We start from the raw sequence: 21,530 nt of genomic DNA, 5'->3' as shown, positions 1-21,530 counted from the left end.
AGCCAGGCCAAAGAGAAACTGCAGCGAGCTGCACTTGCTCAGAAAAAGAGAAAATCCCTTTATGAAAACAAAATGAAGAAACTACAAGAAAAAGTAGAACTTCTGGAAGCAAAAAATGAAGAATTGGAAATAGAAAATCAGGTTTTAAATAGACAAAATGTGCCATATGAAGACTATACTAAGCTCCAAAAACGATTGAAGGATATACAGAGAAGACATAATGAATTTCGAACTTTAATCTTGGTTCCCAACATGCCCCCAGCAACATCATTCAATTCTGTTAATTTCTTGTCACCACCCTTGCCTTCTGGCGTGGAAACATCTTCATCCATATACCATTCTGACACAGGCCTTTATCACCTCACCCTTAGATTATTTAAATAGTTTTCTTATTTGTCTCAAGTCCTTCCCCCACGCTAATCAATCCTCCAGTCAGCTTCCAAAATGATTTTCCCAATGCATACATCTGACCAGGTTATCCCATCTTCACCACTCAACGAACCATAGTAACTTATTATTCCCTACAGTCTCAAATACAATAAAATGTTCTGTCTGGCATTAAACACTTTTTACAAACTGATCCCTCCCTGTCCTTTCAGTCTTCTTATCCCATACTGTCCATGATCCAGCTATCCTGATCTACTTTCTTTCTTTTTTAAAACTTTTTATTGATAGAACTCATGCCAGGGTAATTTTTTACAGCATTATCCCTTGCACTCACTTCTGTTCCGATTTTTCCCCTCCCTCCCTCCATCCCCTCCCCCAGACGGCAAGCAATCCTTTACATGTTAAATATGTCACAGTGTATCCTAGATACAATATATGTGTGCAGAACTGAACAGTTCTCTTGTTGCACAGGGAGAATTGGATTCAGAAGGTAGAAATAACCCGGGAAGAAAAACAAAAATGCAAGCAGTTTATATTCATTTCCCAGTGTTCTTTCTTTGGGTGTAGCTGCTTCTGTCCATCCTTGCTGATCTACTTTCTATCCCTCAAATGTAACAACTCCATTTCCTGATTTTGATGACTTTTCACTGGCTGTCTATAATGCCTAAAATCTTCTCTCCCTTTACTTCTGCTTCCTGTCTTCCCTGGCATCTTTCAAAACCCAGCATAAATCCCATATTTTACAGAGATCTTTCCTAGCCCTTCTCCATCTTACCCTTGTCTGCTATTGCCTTTCCACTGAGATTTTCTTCCATTTATAATATATAAACCTCTATGTACATAGTTATTTGTATTTTATCTCCTCAAAGAGAACATGAGCACCCTTAGAGCAGGAACTTTGTGTAATCTTTCTTTAAATAACTTACACATAGGGAATTGAGTATGGACCACAACATAGCATTTTCACGCTTTCTGTTGTTGTTTGCATGCGTTTTGTTTCCTTCTCAGGTTTTTTTTCTTTCTAAATCTGATTTTTCTTGTGCAGCAAGATAACTGTATAAATATGTATGTAAATATATATTTTGGATTTAATATATATTTTAACATATTTAACATGAATTCGGACTACCTGCCATCTAGGGGAGGAGGTGGAGGGAAGGAGGGAAGAATTTGGAATAGAAAGTTTTGCAAGAGTCAGTGTTGAAAAATTACCCATGCAGATGCTTTGTAAATAAAAAGCTTTAATAAAAAAAAGCTTATAGATAGCATAGTTCCTGGTACATAGGAAGAACTCAATAAATATTTATTGGTTTCCTATTGACAGATCTTACATCATATCATGTAGGTAACAGACTACTTATTCTTTGCAGAGGTTGTCTCTGTTTTTGTACCAGTTTGAAATCAAAGAACTTAAAGATCTATTAGAAGCAGCTAAGTAGCAATAGATATAGCACTGGACCTGGAGTCAGGAAGACTTCAGTTCATACTCACTAATTGTGCTGTTCTGGGCAGATCATTTAACTCCTGTGTCTCAGTTTCCACAACTGAAAAATGGGAATAATAATATCATCCATTTCCCAAGATTGTGTAGGCCGAATGGAATGTTTGTAAAACATAGCACAATACCTGGCACATAGTAGGCACTTATTAAGTGCTTTCCTTTCTCCTTTTATTCTATATTCCTCATAAAAAAATCACAATTACCAAGATAGTTGGGTCTAAAAATAAAGTATGACTCAGTCACACTGTAGACAAGACTGAGAGATTGCTAAATGAGCAAAATAATTATATGAAAAACAAGCAACAAATTTATTGCAAAAAGTTTTCTGTGCTTGGTAAATTTAAAAGGTTAGCATAGTTCAGTGCTTCTTCTTGTGATAGAATTATCTGTGATCATTTTTAAAAGGACAAAAAATTACAAATTATTCATTAGTTGGACTTAAGTGGCAGTATTTATATCAATTGATAATAAATCTATCATTTTTGGCCTTTTTTTCCCCACAAACAGGAGTTTGATTAAAATAGAAAAAGATACCCACTTGCTAGCATCTTTTATTAAAATCTAATAACTCTTCTTAATTGCCAATGAGCATCTGTAACTTTTATTAGAATAACTGAAGCAGATATTCCTGAGGAATTGGAAGTGTCCCTAGAGAACCTGAAGCAAAGATTAAATGTGCTGATGAATACAAAAATACTACAGCTAAACAAGCTTCCTTTAAATATTCAATCAAATTGTCATTCAAAGAACACCTGTGTGAGTGCAGCACTCCCCCCAGTTATCAGAGGGTTTCTGTGTGTGTGTGTGTGTGTGTGTGTGTGTGTGTATTTTCCTTCCAAAGTTTATCTTTTCAGCCTTCATTTTAGCTATGTGATTAATATATAATGATACCAAAATATCTTGACCTGAAAATTAGGTCATATATTAACACTAGTAGAAATTAACTTTGGGCTAATTGGTAAAGAATAGTCGTGCTGCCCCTAATATGAGGTCAGGCCTAGAAATAAACCAAAAATGGCTTTGAGGGTTTACTTTATGAAATATGACTCACGAAAAGGCCATCTCACCCCAAAGTAAACATGAGGATCTAATAAAATCCAAAATCCTTGGATCTACTCTGCACAAAAATAAGTTTATATTTGTCCTGTGCATGATTTATCTCCAATCTGTAAAGTCAGAGACCATGTTTTGTCTACATTGTATAGATCTCCAGTGCCTATTATAGTATATTTCATATAGCAAGTATTTCATCCATAATGAACAAATGAATGAATGTAGAATTATAGTTGGCATATGAGTACCAGAAAGACTTGACTATTAAATATACATGAAAAAAGAATAGAGATCAAAGGGGACTCTAAAATTTTTTTTAATTATCTATACAATTACTAGATACAATTATAAGACAATCCAACTCATTTCCCATATTAAATGTGAATGGTTCCCTAACTGTGATTACAACAAATAACTAAAAATTATGACCATAAAGTGAAATTTGTAGGATAATAGGAAATTTAGGCACAAACAAAGAATGTTTTTAATTTTAAAAAACATGACATTAATAGAATTAGGAAAGAATTCTGATTTTAAAAAGATAAAAACATCCTTATTTGAAAATTTCAAAGACAGACAAAACACCTCTCAAAGCCAGTTATAGACAGGAAGATGAGACAATGAATATTTTATTATAGGATGCTATCAAGAGACTTTGGGAACCGCTTACTCAGTACATGGGAATCCCATAGAGTAATAACATTGTATTTTTAATGCCATATATGCATCCTTGGGGCAATAGAAATTAAAACTTTATGATATACTTGCTGAAATAATTTATTTAAAGATTCCCCAAAGAGCCATCATAGCATTTAATAAAAGATAAAAACTGAAATAAAAGTAGAGTTCTGGCTAATTTATGTTTATAATTATGTCATAGTTTTTATGATATGACTTTAAAATGTGACTTTAAAGGAAACAATATAGCATAAGGGATTAAAGTGGAAGTGATTAAACAATGATAAACAGAAATATAATAAACAACACCTACATGTGATGCTCTTTAGACTTTTTTGAAGGACAAGATGGTGTAATTCATGTTAGGCTGGGCTTGGAGCTTGAATTCAACTCTTGTTTCCAATAAATATTGGCTGTGTGATCCTGTACAAATCATTCACCCTATTAGTGCCCTAGGCAACTCTTTAAAACCATAAGTTGGAAAGAAAATATTAATCTGCATTCATAAAGGGAGTTTTCCTTATCCAGAAATCCTTTATAACAATTAAATCACAGATCTACTCCTTATCCTTAGGGTCTTTGTCAGCACATTATCCCAAATCCCAAAAATTAAATATCTGCAACTATAAATGAAATTAAATATTTGTAAATGCATGTGGCAAATGATAAGATGTGAAAATCTTGTTTTGTTTTACTTTTTTTCCCCTGAGACCTCAATTGTTATCTCATAGCTTATATGTAATATAAATAGATTACAGGTAATAATATCCACTTTGAATTGACCAAGATTGATTGCCTCAGTGAGTGATAATATCTGATTATAATCACATAGCAAATCAATATTAGTCTTGAGAAAAGCATACCTGTTATTTGATGCCCTCTTTCAGCCCAGAATTCTGTTCATTGCCACTGGTTAAACATGCTAAGTTTAATTATCAAAAGAAAGTATGTACAAAAGACTATTTTATCACATATTATTTTGTTCAAAGATAAGAATTGGAATCCTCAAGACAGAATTGAAAAGAAAATAATTTACTGGGGAAAGGAAGCTCTAGCATTTTTAGCCAATCAACTAAAGATTAATTTCAAACCCAGGACTTGGTGCCTGATGAACTGAGTTAGAATACTGTCTATGACCTTAACTAGCAAATCACTTGACTTCCCTGTGACTCTTTCCTCTTTATAAAATGGAGGTAAAAATAGAGCCTACCTTATAAGATTGTTGTGAGGATCAAATGATTTAGCCATAAATTACATTTAAACATTAAAATACTTTATAAGTGCTAGCTCTTATTATTAATCTGGTTTATCATGACTAAAGAATACACATATATTTGAGTCATTAATCCTATGTGACCTAATCAATGAGAGTTCTATCAGTGAGTTCGGGTTTCTACACATAGAGCCCAATGTGCTAAAAGAACTGATGGATATAATTGTCAAGCCAGTATCGGTAATTTTTGCCATTGGTAAATGGCAGATATAACACAGGAAAATTAAAAGGAGAAAGAACTTCAAATGCTTCTAATATAATAGTTTGAGCTTGTATCCATAGGGCATAAAGCTGGACAATGCAGGAGAAGCACCTTTTTATAGTCTGAGGAAGGGTGATGAGGAAAGAGTCAGAAGAGATGTCATCTCTTAAAGGTCAGCAGAAAAAGAAATGAGTCATAGCTGCTGGCTACTTCTTGCTGAAATGGATCAAAATGGTTCTTTGTCGATGATAAAAAAATAGAAATATAAGGTTTTTTTTTAAGTTCAGTTTTATTTTTTATTTGCAGTTTTATATTCCCTTCTTTCACATACCCTCTTTACTCATTGAGTAGGGAAGAGATAAAAAGTCCATTGCAAATAGAAAGCCATGCAAGACAAATTTCTGCATTAGCCAAGTTCTGAAAAAAAATAAGTAAGAAAAAAAAAGTATGGTTCAGTCTGTACTCTGAGTCTATTAGTTTTCTATATAAATATTTCCCAAAGGCATTGATTCATGATATGACAGAGAATATTCAAGATTTCTCCAACCTGACTGAACAAAGTCCAGTAAAAATATCTTTATTTGAAAACTTGCAAATCTAGAGCTTTTAACAAAAAGTGAAGAGAGAAATTAATAAACAAATAAGGCTGATGGATAGAAGACACTTATCAGAAGTACCAGTAATCCCAACTAATTAACAGAAAGTCAACAGTTAGATTAAGTGAGGAAAGTGAAAACACCTAGCAGCAATAAGTTCTAACTACCAGTTCTGTGTGAAATATATTCCAAGGTCCTGAAAAAATGATACAAATTATAAACAAATCTATGTTGAAGATCATTGAAAAATCATGGTGAAAATTAAAGGTTCCACAAGACAGGAAATTAGGCAAATATCCCAATTAAAAAAAAAGAAGGAAGGAGCAAATTCTTCAGACCATAAACTGATGAGCTGCCCTTCTATTCTGACAAAATCATTTTTTTAATTTTCAAAAGGATTAATTATAAGTATTTGGAAAGAAAACCAATGATCTCTAAAGGGAATAATCAAGAATAAGGTATGCCAGATTATCTTCATTTCCTTTCCTGACAAAGTTATTAACCTGGAAGACAAGGTATACACCATACATATAGTATACCAGAATTCTGACAAAGCATTTGATTAGTTTTTTCATGATAACCTCATAAAAATGATGGAGGAATGTAAAGACATGATAATAGTATAATTAGTTGGATTTAGAATTAATGGGTTGATTAGACACCAAATCAGTAGTGATTGATAGCTTGATGTCAGCTTCAAAGCCGGTTTCTAGTAGTTTTCCTGGGATCTGTCCTTGGTCCTGTTCTTTGAATGTTTTTATCAATGACTTGGATGGAGATGTAGACAATATTAAACTCACAATTGAAATGAAGTGAGGAGATATAGCTAACATATTGATTGACAGAGACAAGATCCCTCCAAAAAAATCTCAAGAAGTTTAAAATAGTAAACCATATTAATAAGATAAGGTTTTAAAAAATAAATGGTTCAATCAATAAATGTTTTAAGATATATTAAGTTCTCATTATGTGCCAGGCACTGTGCCAAGCACTAGAAATAAAAGTAGAAGCAAGAATAGCCCTTGCCGTAAAGGAGCCCACATTATAATTGGAGAAGATCATGAGACAATGTAATATAAGATTTAGTTGAAGGTAGCACAATGGATAGAATGCTAAACCTTAAAATCAGGAAGATTCATCCTCCTGAGTTCAAATCTGACATCAAATAGGAATAGTTGTGTGACCCTGAGCAAGTCACTTAACCCTGTTTGCCTCAATTTCCTCATCATCTATAAAATGAGTTGGAAAAGAAAATGGCAAATAACTTCATTATCTTTGCCAAGAAAACCCCAAATTTGGTAATGAAGAGTTGTGACTAAACAACAAAGACAAAAAAAAAATCCCATTTTGAACTTGATAGTTTTCATGCACTTGATACAATTTTCAAGGTAACCTCTCCGCTTTTGTTACATTTTCGTTGGCAGTATTCCCTCTCATTTTGAGATTCTCTTGCAAAAATTAAAAATGCAAATCTCTTCAGAATGACTGGCCAGCCTAGATTTTTTCACCCATCTGTTCAAATTTCCTCAGAAGCAAAACATAAAATTGATAAAGGTGTGCATCTGGGAGCAAGAACTCCGATTATACAAAACAGAGCATCTTATATAAAGCACCCTTTTTTTTTTGAAACCGTCTGATTGCCACATTTCTAGTTATCAGAAAGAAAACACCATTCTGTTTTTGCTGCAATGTTCAATCTTTGCTTTATTGTTTGCAGGTGCTGGCCTTGATGGAGTAGAAGAAATTAAGCGTCATCCTTTCTTTGTTACCATAGATTGGAATGTAAGTTGTATATTGGACATTCCTCAGACTATACTAACTATATGAATATAATGAAAAGCAAATGGAAATTGGACCTAGACACAATACAAATTCATGTGTATTCCAAATAAGGTTACACCAACCAACATCAGTTTGCAAATAACCTTATAGGTAACCCCCACTGTAAATCTCTGAAATTCTGTTGTAAAATTTAGTGGATCCAATTAATGACATTAGGTGAAATAGGACTTATGTCAAAAAGTCAGATAATGCTGGGGCTTGTTTCAGGATTTTCTTTCTGGGCTTGGATATGGTACACATACTGGAAAGTAAAGTAGAAATTATTTCAGAAGTACTGGGAAAAGTCTTTAGGACCGATTTGCTCTAGAGAGAAAAAATTTCTTTAACAGGATATTCTACACTCACAAATGTGCTCTAAAATGAACATCCCATCAGGAGATGTCACACTGGCACATGTTGAAGCATAAATGACCAATATCATGTCCTTTCTTGAGAGAAGACTTTGATAAGCGTTAGGGGATAAGACCATGGCAAATTTTGGTACCTAAAAGATGATAATGATGGATAGACATGAAAACCTACTGAGAAATTTCTATTTCACAATTTTACCCAAGGCCATCCCAGAGGTTATCCTCTGAGATATCCTCCAACATCCTTTCACTTCTGAGATTCTATGATTCTATACATGGGGGGAGGAAACCCTGACCTTATGAATGCAAGTAAAGAGATTTTCTTGTGTACAAATGCTGTTTATACAGCCAAATTATTCCATAATCTCAGAATTCTTTAGTAGAAGCCAAATAAAAAAGATCACATACTAATTTTTGGTAATATGAGTCACAACATTATCAGATTTTACAATATGTTTTCATTTGGTATAATGAGAATTGTTTTAATAGTCTTTGAATTCTCTTCTACATGTGACAGAAATGAATATAGAAAGATGTGTTTGATTAAAGTGAAGCAGAATGATTATAAAACTAAAAAGCCTATAATTTCACATACTCTATGTGGAAGTACCCCTCCCTTTTTTCCCTCTTGATACACATTAATATGGTAGTGATGACCTCTGGCTGGAGGGATTAGAGAAATTTCATCAAGGTATTGCCATGAGAGCTAAGCTTGAAAGATAGGCAGGTTGTGAATAGGCAGTAATGGATGAAAATAGGGAAAGGAAGCACTGTGAACAAAAACAGAGGTTTTTTTAATTATCCTTTTATTATCCATGCAAGAAACCATGAAAAATAGCATGGTTTAGGTTAACATTGGGAGTAGGACCTGAAAGAAGTTAATATTCATACTTAAAAGGTAGCAATTTTGCTGAAGGAAGCGATTTTTATATATAATGTCCTGTTTTCTACCTCCATGCTTTTTACATTGCCTTTTTCCTTTACTTGAAATACACTGTTTCCTTACTTCTAGTTTTCAAAATTCATGGTTTCCTATAAGACTCAACTCAAATTGCCAGAGATTTCCTTCTAAAGTCTCCTTGTTTCTATCAGGCATATACCCATATGGCCATGTGTTGTCTCCCCAAGCTCAACTTCTTACTTAGCTCCTTAAGAGTTAATGGATCAGAAATTTGGGCATTTCAATTCTAATACTAGCTGTTGATCTGGAGCAAATCGTTTCATCTTTCTGAGATTCATCTTGCTCATCTGAAAAACTAAATGGATGCACCAAATAATCTCTAAGGGACCTTCAAGCTCTGACACTGTAAGATTTTTCAACATTTCAGAAAAAATTCAGCCCTGAAATTAACATCTATGACTATGGCCACCATCTTTTTTATTTATAATTTGTTTTTCACTTTCTCCCCTTTCTGAGCTAAATAGTAGGATTTAAATTGAAAGAGTATGAGAACTTATGAAAGAATATTATAAACCCTTAGTTTTGAGTGCATTCTATTATTTACATTTTGCAAGAAGATAAATTTGAAAAAATATTTTTTGGAGAAGGGTGTAAATCATATACATAATTTCTATGGAAAACAACAGCAATATGAAATAAATAAATAAATGGGAAGAATATGTTTATTCTGTGTTCTTCAGACTATGTGTATATGGGGGGGAGGAGAGAGAGAGAGAGAGAGAGAGAGAGCGAGAGAGAGAGAGAGAGAGAAAGAGAGAGAGAGAGAATGAATGAACACTCATGTGTATATATATTACACTAGAGTATAATATAGGATGTCCCAAAAGTCTCAGTGCCATTTTAAACTATTAAAGCTTAAAACTGAGCTAAGACATTTAGGACAATCTGAAAAAATGTTAATTATTTTCCTGACTTAGTTATATCAGTTTTGATGTATACCATGTCTTTCACTAAAATTATATTTGAAATATATCTCTTTAAGTAAGGAACTTGTAAGTAGTATTTAAAACTAAAACCTTATAAAGAATCCCAAACTCAATCAATTTAAAATCTGTCTCAGACTAATATGGAAATGTTTACATTATTGCACATGTATAACCTACATCTATTTGCTTACCATCTCAGAGAAGGTAGAGGAGAGGGAGAGAGGAAAAAAATTGAATTTGAAACTTAAATATTAAAAAAGTTTTTAAAATGTTTTAATCTGTAACTGGGGGAAAATGTTATTTTAAAAATAAAATCTGATTTAGATTTATGAGAAATATATCAATCAATGAGTCAACAAATATTTAAGCACCTATATTATGCCAGACACTGTAAGCACTAAGAATAAAAAGAAAAGTTATAGTCTCTGACTTAAAGGAGTTTACAATCTAACTGGGAAGGCAACATGCAAACAACAGTGTACCAATAAGATATATATATATAGAGAGAGAGAGAATAGATGGAGGGTTACCTCAGCAGGAAGTTACTAACAAGCTGGAGAAGGGAAGGGGAGAGGGAAACAGAGCAGGAAAGACCTCTTCCTATGCCATAAAAGAAACAAATAGTAATTACACATACATTATCTCATTTAACCCTCAAAACAGTCCTGTGAAGTTGGTAATACAAGGTGCATTATTCCCATTTAGCAGAAAAGCAAGCAAATAACTTCTCCAGTGTCACATTCAGGGAGTAGTAACTAGCAAAAAGAAGCTAAAACTCAAACTCCACAACCAGTAAAGGCCCAGGGGAAATAGGACAAAATTTCTAAAAGACACTGAATAAATATGTTCTGTCTCATAAAATATCCCATTACTTGGCTTTTCTCACCACGTGCTTTTGGGACATTCACAAATAAATGTTATTATACTCGGGACTAGAGCTTCTGTTTTCTTGTGGGGAGTAGCAGAAGAAAAAAAGAGAAGACAAAGATGGGTCTCAAGACAGAGTAGGCAAGTGTGGGTGGAATTGAGGAAGGCAAACTTTGCAAAAGCAATTAGACTATTTTGTTTCCTGGAAAGCTATAGGAAAGGCTGGGTTAGCATGGATTCCAAAGCCCCCAGGTCAGTATGTGCTTTATGCTGAGGCTGACTTCTTTCTACCATGCTTTTATAATAACAGCCAGTCAAGCTGTCAGCAGACCCCTCAAGGATGGAAGTAAATTTGGACAGCAAAATAAGCATTGGTCTTGCGCAAATGTTTAACAGTGATCTCTGTATTGTTAAGGGGAAAGGTCCCTGTTATTGCAGAGATGGTTAATTGTGTTCCTGCAGCATGTACATGGTATTTTGCATTAGTTTGCATGCAATCAGCCAGCATCAATACTAATGTGTTAGGTGATTAACATTGATTTGAGGAAGAGGAGCTGTTTCAGGGTTTGAACTTTTTTTATGGATCTAGAAAGTACTATATAGACAGATCTTTGGAGTACAGAATTGTCTCACATTTATTTGTGCATTTTGAGAAACTCCTAATCATTTTTCCCCTAATTTATTTTATTTAAAGAAACAGAATAAGAAAAAAGAAAAACAGAAAAAGATACAAAACAAAATGAAACAAAAGAGAACACTGTCATGTGCCCAGCAGAATATCACACAGGATTCAAAATATATAAAAATAAATACCAGTTCAAGAAATATGTATCTTAGTAGAAGAAATTATATTCACAAATGTCCATCTTTACTTCCTTGTAAAATGTTCTCTGTCTTTGATGCACACTTTTATTTTATTCTTTTTCCCCTTTCATCCCTCCCCACCCCCAAGCAAGTTATAGTTAAGAAGGGGTATATTTATGTATACATGTATGTATATATATATATATACACATACATGTATACACATACACATACATACACTTACACACATATCCCTACACGTAGTCACACACATATCTTTCCTATCCTGCTAACCCTTTGCTTTAATTCTAATCCTAACTTCCCTTGCTTAACCTCTCCCCACCCATGGATCCCTCCCTTGTCTTCTTTCCTTACCCTTTGCTTCCCTGTCTACCCATCCCTTCCCCCTATTTCTTTGTAGATTTTTGGGGGTGCTGTATATGTAATGTTCCTATTTAACCCATTCCCAATGTGAAAATGAAAGAATCCTCCTCCCCCTTCTAATGCTTCTATGTCAATTCTTCCTCTGCACCTCATGTGTATGACAAATTTTTTATCTTACCTCTATCCCAATGTTTTTTTGAGGTGCTGTATTGTGGATGTTAATCTTAAACATATGCTACAAATTTCCCATGTAAAAAGAAAAAAACCCAACATTTTATGTTGAGTTCCTTGAAATTGGTTTTGATATTGACTCTTATACGTTAAATTTTCTAGTAAGATCAGGTTTGATTAATGGAAAGTCCTAAAAATCTGCAAGTTCATTAGATACTCATTTTTTCTTATTCAATATTATATATACTTTTGCTTGATATGACCATTTTGGCTGCAGGTCTAGTTTTTTGATTGTTGGTAGATATGATTCCAGGATCTGCAGTCTTTTTATTGTAGCTGCTGATAAGGCTTATATAATTCTAATTTAGCTCCATCTTATTTGAGTTGTTTTTTCCTTGTTTCTTGCAAAATTTTGGTTTCAAAATTTGGCAATAATATTCCTGTGTGTTTTCCACAAAGGATCTCTTGGAGGTGTTGATCAATGGATTTTTTTTATTTCTATTTTCCCTTCATGTTCTATCATTCCAGGACAATTTTCCTGGATTATTTCTTGCATTATTTATCAAAATCCTTTTTTTTTTGGTCACAATTTTTTAGGCAGTCCAATTATTCTTATATTTCCTCTTCTTGATCTGTTCTCCAAATCTGTCATTTTTCTTATATTTCACATTCTGTTCTATTTTTTCATTCTTTATAATCTGTTTTGTTATTTCATAGCTTCGCTGTCTCTCCCTTACCCATTTCTAATTTTCAAAGAGTTACTTTTATCTTAAAGACTCTGTATTACCTTTTTTAATTAGATAACTTCTTTTCCATAATCATCATGTTTTTCTTGAATGGCTGTTTTTTTTTTTTAATTTTTCCTCAACGTCTTTCATTTGACTTTTAAATTCTTTTTTTGAGTTCTTCAATAAATTCTCCCTAGGCAGGGAATCATTTCACATTACTCTTTAGAGTGGAAGATTTTTTATTTCAGTGTCCTTCTCTGAAGATGAATTCTAATCTTCCCTGTTCCCATAGTATGTTTCTGTGGTAAGGTTTGTTCTTCTTTGACAGCTCATTTTTTTTTACTAAGAATTATTAGTGGGGCAACTAGATGGCACAGTGGATAGAGCACCAGCCCTAAGTCAGGAGGGCCCAAGTTCAAATCAGATCTCAAACACATAATACTTCTTGGTTGTGTGACTCAGGGAAAATAATTTGGGAATGCCTCAGCAAAAACATAGACAGACAGACAGACAGACAGACAGACAGACAGACAGACAGACAGACAGATAGATAGATAGATAGATAGATAGATAGATAGATAGACAGACAGACAGATAGATAGGTAGACAGACAGACAGACAGACGGATGGATGAGTGAGGGAGACACAAATAAAAAAGTGTGATAGGACCAGATCTCAAGGACTCTGCCTTCTAATAGGAAAATAGGAGGGATGTTTTACTTTGAAAATCAGAGTTGGTGAATATGATCTTTTAAAAAATTCATTGATATATTCTTTTTAGTAGCAATGGAGTTATCAATTTGATTGTGGTTCCTGGAGGAAAGACTGTAATGGAGACAAGGGTAATATACATATAAGTGGAAGAAGATAATAGTAGGGGTGGAATGTAGATTGTTGGTGGGACGCCAGATAGAGTAGGCTTTTTAACTATGTGATTTTGGACTAATGCTGGCTCAAGTATGAGAGTACCAGCCCTAGGGTGGGCATTCCAAAGCTGAGTAGGTTGTCCCATTGGACATGGTATCTGGAAATCCAGTGGTCTAGAGCAGAGCTTCTTAAGTGAGTATCCTTATCCATATCTTCTCACTCTTCCTTTATCCCATCATCCATAAATTGACTTTCTCTCACCTGCATTGTCTCACTTACCCTAGCTCTCCAAGTGTAATGCCAGATGAGTCAACCAAGTATGATTCCTAGTATTCAAATACACCTTGTAACAGTAACAGGAAAAAGTTTAAAGGAATCCAATGGGCAAATTTAGGAAAAATGTATTCAACCAAGATGCATTTATCCTGTTTCTTAGCTACATGGACAAATGAAAACATAATAGAATAAGACATTTAAACTGTATTAAGTCTACTTTGCAAGAAGGCAGTCATCACTGTACAGGAATCCTGAAATCCTTTCTTCTCAGATGGTTTGCTGACAGTTGGTCTCCTGCCTGGGTGGTGAATCCAAGTACTTACCTGGGGATTCAAATCAAAGGACACAAGGATAAATCAGCCTCTGCTGTGCTTTATTCTATGACCTAAAACTGCCTGCAAAAGGTACCCTTATTTCTTTGAGGCAAACATCTGTCACAAAGCAGCTGTCCTGTGGAATCTTTGGGTCACGAGCATCCTGAGCGAGAACTGACTCAACCAGCCATAAATAGAAATGCTGACAGGTGTTCCAAAATGATCCTAGCTGCCTTTTCAATTGGTTTCAAAGGCCCACAAATGAGTTCCTAGTTCTGGAGAATTTCTCTTTTAGAGCTTTCTCCATTTGACTAGCAAAGTGAAAAACTAACAAGTTAATTATAGACAAAGCATCTTTATCCTTGAATTATGTGATAGTGACCAATACAACCTTTATTGTAGCTAAATTTTTTCTATTTCTGAAACTCATGCCATGAACACCAAATTAGCATATACACATAAGAAGAGTACCTTCCAAAGATTTAAGGAAAGTCAGGCATTTCAGTCCACATAATCAAGTACTTGGAAGGATTCCAGTCCATCCTTGGCCCTTCTCACACTAGGAATCTTGGCTCTCCTGACTATGGGAGAGCTATTCATTAGAATACAGGCTAGTGCTTGCATTTGCCACAATGCACTAAAAACATGTTTTTAAAAATATTCAATTCATGAATTCTTTTCTTTTTTAAATAATAGCTTATCTTATTTTCAAAATACATGCAAAGATAGTTTTCAGCATTCACTTGTGAAAAACTTTGTGTTTCAAATTTTTTCTCCCTCCCTTCCCCCTATGCCCACTCCTAAAAGCAAGTAATCTAATATATATCAAGCATGTGAAATTCTTCTATACATATTTCCACATTCATAATGCTGCACAAGAAAAATCAGATCAAAAAGGGGAAAAATGAAAAAGAAAACAAAAGCAAGCAAGCAAACAACAACAAAAAAATTGAAAATACTTTCAACTGGGGACATTCAGTCCCCATAGTCCTCTTTCTGGATGTAGATGGCTCTCTCTGTCATAATTCCATTGGAATTGGCCTGAATCACCTCTTTGTTGGAAAGAACCATGTCCATCAGAATTGATTATCACATGATCGTTGCTATGTACAATGTTCTCTTGTTCTATTCACTTCACTTAGCATCAGTTCATGTAAGTCTCTCTAGGCTTTTCTGAATTCATCTTGCTAATTGCATGAATCCTTTTCTTATGTTTTCTATAGCTAATATTCCTAGCACACCAAAGAAGCTTTTCTTTTTTAATAAGGAAGCTAACAATGAATCCTTCTTAAATCATTTAAAGTGATTTTTAATCTGATAATTTTCCAGTTTTATAAATTTTTGTAGATTTTTAGATTTTATAGATTTTTATATGAGGTTTCCTTAAAATGAGGCATACTAAAAAAAGTCATCATCTATGTATGCACTAAAAATTAAAGGCAATAGAATATATGAGAGTATTAAACTTTTCCATTAGTCTTTTCTGTGCACACTGTCATTCTTCTACATCTATATAGTCATGCAATCTCATTTCCTGAGCAGTCTGAAAGAATGCCCTTTACTCTGCTGAAACTTATTAATTTGAAACTGAGATTGATTGTGGAAGGCAGGCTGAGGGCTTATAACCCCATCTAGAATTTGTTTTCAGTTCCAGCAGGTTCTGGTGCTATCCAAGTTAACACATTCATTATACCCTATTTGTAGCTTTTTATTTCCTCTCCCATTTGAGAGTGACTTTTTTGTTATAAAAATAACCACTAATATTAGCTATTCAGAATTTTCTATTATATTGTCTCTATAGTGTAAATCTCATTCTATCAATGTTGTGACATCTGTGTCATGAGACTTTTTTTTAATGAGGTGATTTTAAAATAGTGCCCAAGATACTCTATCAAATAAATGCATTTTCATTCAGGTGTGAATCATTCTGCAATATCATAGACTAAAAATGTAGGTCAGAATGGCTAATGCACATCTTACAAAGTTAAAAATCCTAAGTGAAATACAACCTAATTTTGAAGTTCAATAATTCATTTCACAGACTTTGGGGCAAAATAATTTAATTTATCCTTCATATTTAGTTTGACTAGCAAAATTTTATTATGTATCTATGGGCCAGGGTCTGTCCTAGGTGCCAAAAATACAAAGAAAAAAATGAAACAGACCATGCCCTCAAGGCACTTAAATTCTATTGGTTTGGGAGAAGGGGGAACTTGTCTATGAATAAATCAATACAAAATGTATACAGAGTGATAGTAGGGCAGGGGTGGAGTGGAGGCAGCAGAAACAGATTGGCAAAGTCCTAGTGTAAGAAATAACACACTTAGCTGAGTCTTGGAAGGAGCTCCAGATTCTGGGAGACAAAGGTGGGGAAAGAAAACGTTACAGGCATGGAGGCTAATACAATCTGCGTATTTAATACAAAGGCACATAGAGAAGGGAGATGAAATGTCATGTGCAGGGAACATCAAGTAAACTGTTTTTTTCCAATAATTCAGACTGTAGAGCTAAGAAAAATGTTAGTTGAATTCTGCAACTATTTTGGTAAATCATTTACACTTAGTAATACAAGGATAAGATATAATCAGGATTAAACATTGAAATTTTCCTTCAAAGGAGTTAATGTTCTTCACCTTACACCTGGAGATAATTGGTCTCTACATGGGCAAGTTAGACTACTGTGGAAAGTGGGAGCCTTCTATTTCAAAATCACCTTTTAATATGACCTTGTGTTCACAGTTTGTTCCTGTCAGTATTTGTCCCTAGATCTGCTTATGTTATAACAGCAGTTATAGATTCCCAAAAATATAAAGGACTTGAGATAATCTAATCCAACCCAAACCCAAACAGGAATCACCTGTACAATAATGCTTGAAAGTTTTTTGCAAGAAGAAACCTGCTACCTTTCAAGACAGTACACTCTACTTTGGAATAGCTCTAATCATTTGAAAGTTTTTGTTTTCTACAAAACCATAATCCAATTTAGCAGTTTCCGCCCATTGTTTCTGGTTTTGATCTCTTGTTCTAATCAGTAAACACTTATTCAATACCTACTATATGCCAGGAACTGTAGTAGGCATTCAAATATAAAAATGAAAATATTTGCCCTCAAAGAACTTATAGTTGAGATAAAGGAAACTTATGTATACATAGATATTTACAAAATAGATCAAGGTGATTTGGGTAGGAAGGCATAATCAAATAAATCTAATTCTGTTTTAGTATGGAATCCATTCAACTTTTGTTGTTATAGTTGGGTTATTTTCAGTCATGTCCAATTTTTTGTGACCCCACTTGGAGTTTTCTTGGTAAAGATACTAGAATGGTTGCTATTTCCTTCTCCAGATCACTTTTACAGATGAGAAAACTGAGACAAACAGGGCCAAGTGACTTGCCTAGTGTCACAGAGCAAGTGTTTTTGAGGTTGGATTTAGATTGAAAGGCCCAATAGTCTAATTCTCCCTCAATATGGCATCTCTTCAACTATTTGAAGGCAATTGTCACATTCCCTTAAATCTTCTCTCCAAGTTAAACACCACTAGTTCCTTCAGCCAAACCTCAAATGGCAAGATATCCAGAATTAGAAAATACATATATATAAATCTCCTACAATTGAATGCCTTACCATCAGTATGATCTTACCTAAAGGAGAATCACATCTCTTAATATAGACATAATCTATTAATGTAAACCAAGATTATGTAAGGTTTTACTGTCTACTTTGTCACACTATTGACTTTTAGACCAGTTACAATGCCCAAATCTTTTTCACATGAATGACTGTCCAGTTATTTCTCTCATCTTATACTTAGGCAGTTAATTCTTTTTTATCCTGATGCTAGAATTTCAGTTGTCCCTTATGAACTTCATTTTCTTAAAATCCACTTCTCATTTTATTAAGATTAATATCTTTTAAGATCCTGCTTCTATCTCTACTGTATTACATTTGTCTTTCAATTTTGCATAATCCTCAAATTCAATAGTTATGAAATTATTATTTGTTTCTTTCTGTCCCTTAACTGCAAAGAACATTTTTGTTATAGGAAATAAGAGTGACTTTATATAATAGATTAAGTTGGATGTTCTTTCCAACAATGCAGTTGCAAGTCATCTACATTTGCCCATCTTCCGCAGCTCTTGTCCATTTTCTCCCCTAAGCTAATCAGGATAGGTTCAACATGCTGCTTGTTTGCTTCTAACAATCTGAGAATATCATTGTAGCACACTGAAAGTCCACCAGCTATCCCTCCTTTGAAGTTACCTGTAAGTGGTAAGATAGAAAGAATGCTAGGGTTACAGTGAACCTAGGTACAAATTCTGGGTCTGTTACTTAGTACCAGCATGGTCTTAACTTGGCTATTTAGACTTGTTCATATTTTGAACTCTTTGCCTCAGCTTCCTTGTCTATAAAAGAGAAGAGAATTAGCATGTTCATCCCAGCTCTAAATCCCATGATTCCATGAGGAAGAGTAAGATAAGTAGAAGAAATATGTTTCTCTCTGCATCCAGAGTTCATCAGTTCTTAATTTATTCTTTTTCTAGCTTTTTTTAGTTGCATGTCTAATTCATTGATCTCCTCTTTCTGTTTTATTGATGTAGCTATTTAGAGATATGAAATTTCTCCCAAGAACTGTTTGCTTGACTGTTGCTCCTTGATATTTGAATTGTTTTTGTCTAACATCTTGCAGTATTTCTTCCTTTAGATTGTAGTTCTGGAGTTTCACAATAATGTTCTTTGGGGTTTTCTTTGTGGGATCTCTTTCTGAAGATGATCAATAGATTCTTTCAATGATTGTTTTCCCCTCTGTTTCTAGTTTTCTAGTTCAGGGTAGTTTTCCTTAATGATCTCTTGAAGATGCTATCCAGGCTCTTTTTTTTGGCCATGGCCTTCAGATAGATCAATACTTTTTTAAGTGTCTCTTTTGGATCTGTTTTCTAAGTCAGCTGTTTTTCATATGAGATATTTAACATTTTCTTCCATTTTTTCATTCTTTTTATTTTGTTCGACTGATTCTTGCTATCTCATAGAGTCATTAGTTTCCATTTGCCCCATTCTAGTTTTTTGATGTATAATTTTCTTCAGTTAGCTTGTGTATCTCTTTTTCCATTTGGTTAATTTTGCTTTTGAAGATGTTGTTTTCTTCAGTGAATTGTTTTTTTGTTTGTTTCTTTTGTTTTGTTTTGCATTTGGCCAATTGTATTTTTTAAGAAGTTGTTTTCTTTGGTCAAATTATTTTTCCTTCCTTTTCCAAGCTGTTGACTCTGTCTTGCATACTTCTCATTTCCTTCCTCCTTTTTACATCGACCTCTTTGCCTTTTAAAGTCTTTTATGGGCACTTCCAAGAAGCCAAGAAGGCTTGAAACCAATTTATCTCACTCTTTGAGATTTCCTCTGTGGGCATTTTGTCCTTGTCTAAGTTGGTATTTTGGTCTGCCCTGTCACCATAGTAGCTCAAGGTTTTCTGTTTCTTGCTCATTTTTTTTTCTTTTTCTTTTGATATTTCCTCTTTTTTTTTTTTTTTTTTTTACTTTTAGGTTGAGCTCTACTCTTGGGGTAAAGTGGGCACTGAACTAAGCTTTCTCTGCAGCTTTTAGCCTTGGCTTTGAGCAGAAGTGCTCCTTGTGTTTGCAAGGGGTAGTTTTATCTGTTCTTTTTAGGAAACAGCCTAATTTTCCAGAGTTTGCTTTCTGAGCTGGGACTGCAGAGTGCCCCACTGATCTCACTGGCTCAGTGAGCCAGGACTGAGGGTCTCAGTTGCTAATTTGCTGTGATTAAGACTCTCTCACTGGCTTCCCAGTGCTAAACACCTTTTTCACCCCAAAAAGACTGACCTTTATTGAAGTTTTTGCATTCTATCTTGAGATGGAGAGGGGTTTCATTCCATCAGACTCTGTTAAGGCTGAGTGTCATATGGTTTTTGAGGGAAACTGGGAGAGCTTGAGCAGCTTCCTGGATTTACCTAACCAATTCTTTATCTGGTTATGAGTAACACTTTCCTTTATTGCCCTTTATACTTGTCTTGGATCATTGTGTTGCTGAGAAGGCCTGAGTCATTCATAGTTGATCATCACACAAGGTTACTGATATCTGCTCATTTCTCTTTGTATCAGTTCTATTAAGTCTTTCTAAGTTTTTTTTTGAAATTTCCCTGTTCATCATATTTTTTTTCCTTTTGATCTGTGTCTTCTTTCACAATTTTCATTAATAAGGAAAATGTTTTACCTAACAGTACCTCTATAAACTATATCAAACTGCCTACCATCTTCAGAAGAGAGTAGGGTAGGGAAGGAGAGAAAAAATTTAAAACTCAATATCTTATGAAAATGAATGCTAAATATTTCCTTGAAATATAACTGGGGGAAGTAAAATATTATTTAATAAAAAAGAAAAATTAAATCCTATGATTCTTATGATATTTTATGCCTCCATATCAGAAAGAACAAGTCTTGACAATAGAAATGAGCTCTATCAGTAGGATAGCTACAAGAGGAAGCAGACATTTATAGAAAGAAATTATGAGTTTTACCTAAAGCAAGATATTTATATAATAATTCAATTCATACATCACATAAGGTGATTTATAGAGGTTATCAAAACAGGCACAAATATTCTGTGTCTAACAGTATTGTTTTGTTATTTTGTCTTGTCTTTAAAGGCTAATATGTCAGTGATGGCCCAGAGCTTACTTCTGCTTATTAGATTTCCTCCAACAAGTGTATGTGTCAGAGAAGTTTATACAAGTGCGTCACTAAAGAGAGTAGTATATTTCTATTTCTGGAACGAGTTTAAGTAGTAACTCAATTCTAGAAATTCACTAATGGCCGGAAATGATCAGATCTTATGTGAATTGAATAATTATTCTCCTTTTGATATTCTCAAATGAATATATAAAGCAATTATCTGTGCATTCTGGAACACTTTCTGATCACTAAAGTAACTGAGCAACATTCAATATTTGGCTCTCCTGAAATATAACTATAAATAACTTTGTTCTGCTTATCGCCACTATTCCTCCTAGCCTTACATTTGCAGCCTTGGTTCTTGACTTGTTTTCTTAAATGTAATAGACTCAGTAGAAATAAGAATATTTTTATTCTGATTACCTTAATTCACTTTCACAAATTCCTGCCCTTCCTTTTTTAGCCTCTTATATAACTTTATTTTGAAAATCTGAGTTAGATCATGAGTTTTCATTCTTTTTTAAAATACATTTTGAATTTCAAATTCTCTTGCTCATTTCACTCCTAATCCACTGAGAAGGCAAGCAATTAATATCAACTATACATGTGAAGTCCTACAAAATACATTTTAATACTAGCTATGTTGAAAAAAAGAAAAAAAGGAAAAAA

The 21,530-nt window shown here is 34.0% G+C and overlaps 1 protein-coding gene across 2 annotated transcripts in view; it reads left to right on the top strand.

Moving 5' to 3' along the window:
* RPS6KA2 (ribosomal protein S6 kinase A2) overlaps positions 1–21,530 on the top strand; it is a 525,834-nt gene that overhangs the window by 438,306 nt on the left and 65,998 nt on the right. For both annotated transcript variants that reach the window (XM_051998093.1, XM_051998094.1), the window contains one exon: positions 7,408–7,472. In XM_051998093.1, the coding sequence (XP_051854053.1) occupies positions 7,408–7,472 (65 nt within the window). The remainder of the gene's footprint in view (positions 1–7,407; positions 7,473–21,530) is intronic.

This window comes from Antechinus flavipes, chromosome 4 (assembly GCF_016432865.1).
Source record: "Antechinus flavipes isolate AdamAnt ecotype Samford, QLD, Australia chromosome 4, AdamAnt_v2, whole genome shotgun sequence".
Lineage (NCBI taxonomy): Eukaryota > Metazoa > Chordata > Mammalia > Dasyuromorphia > Dasyuridae > Antechinus > Antechinus flavipes.
Note: the sequence above shows the minus strand (reverse complement) of the source record. Positions and strands in the feature narration are given on the sequence as shown.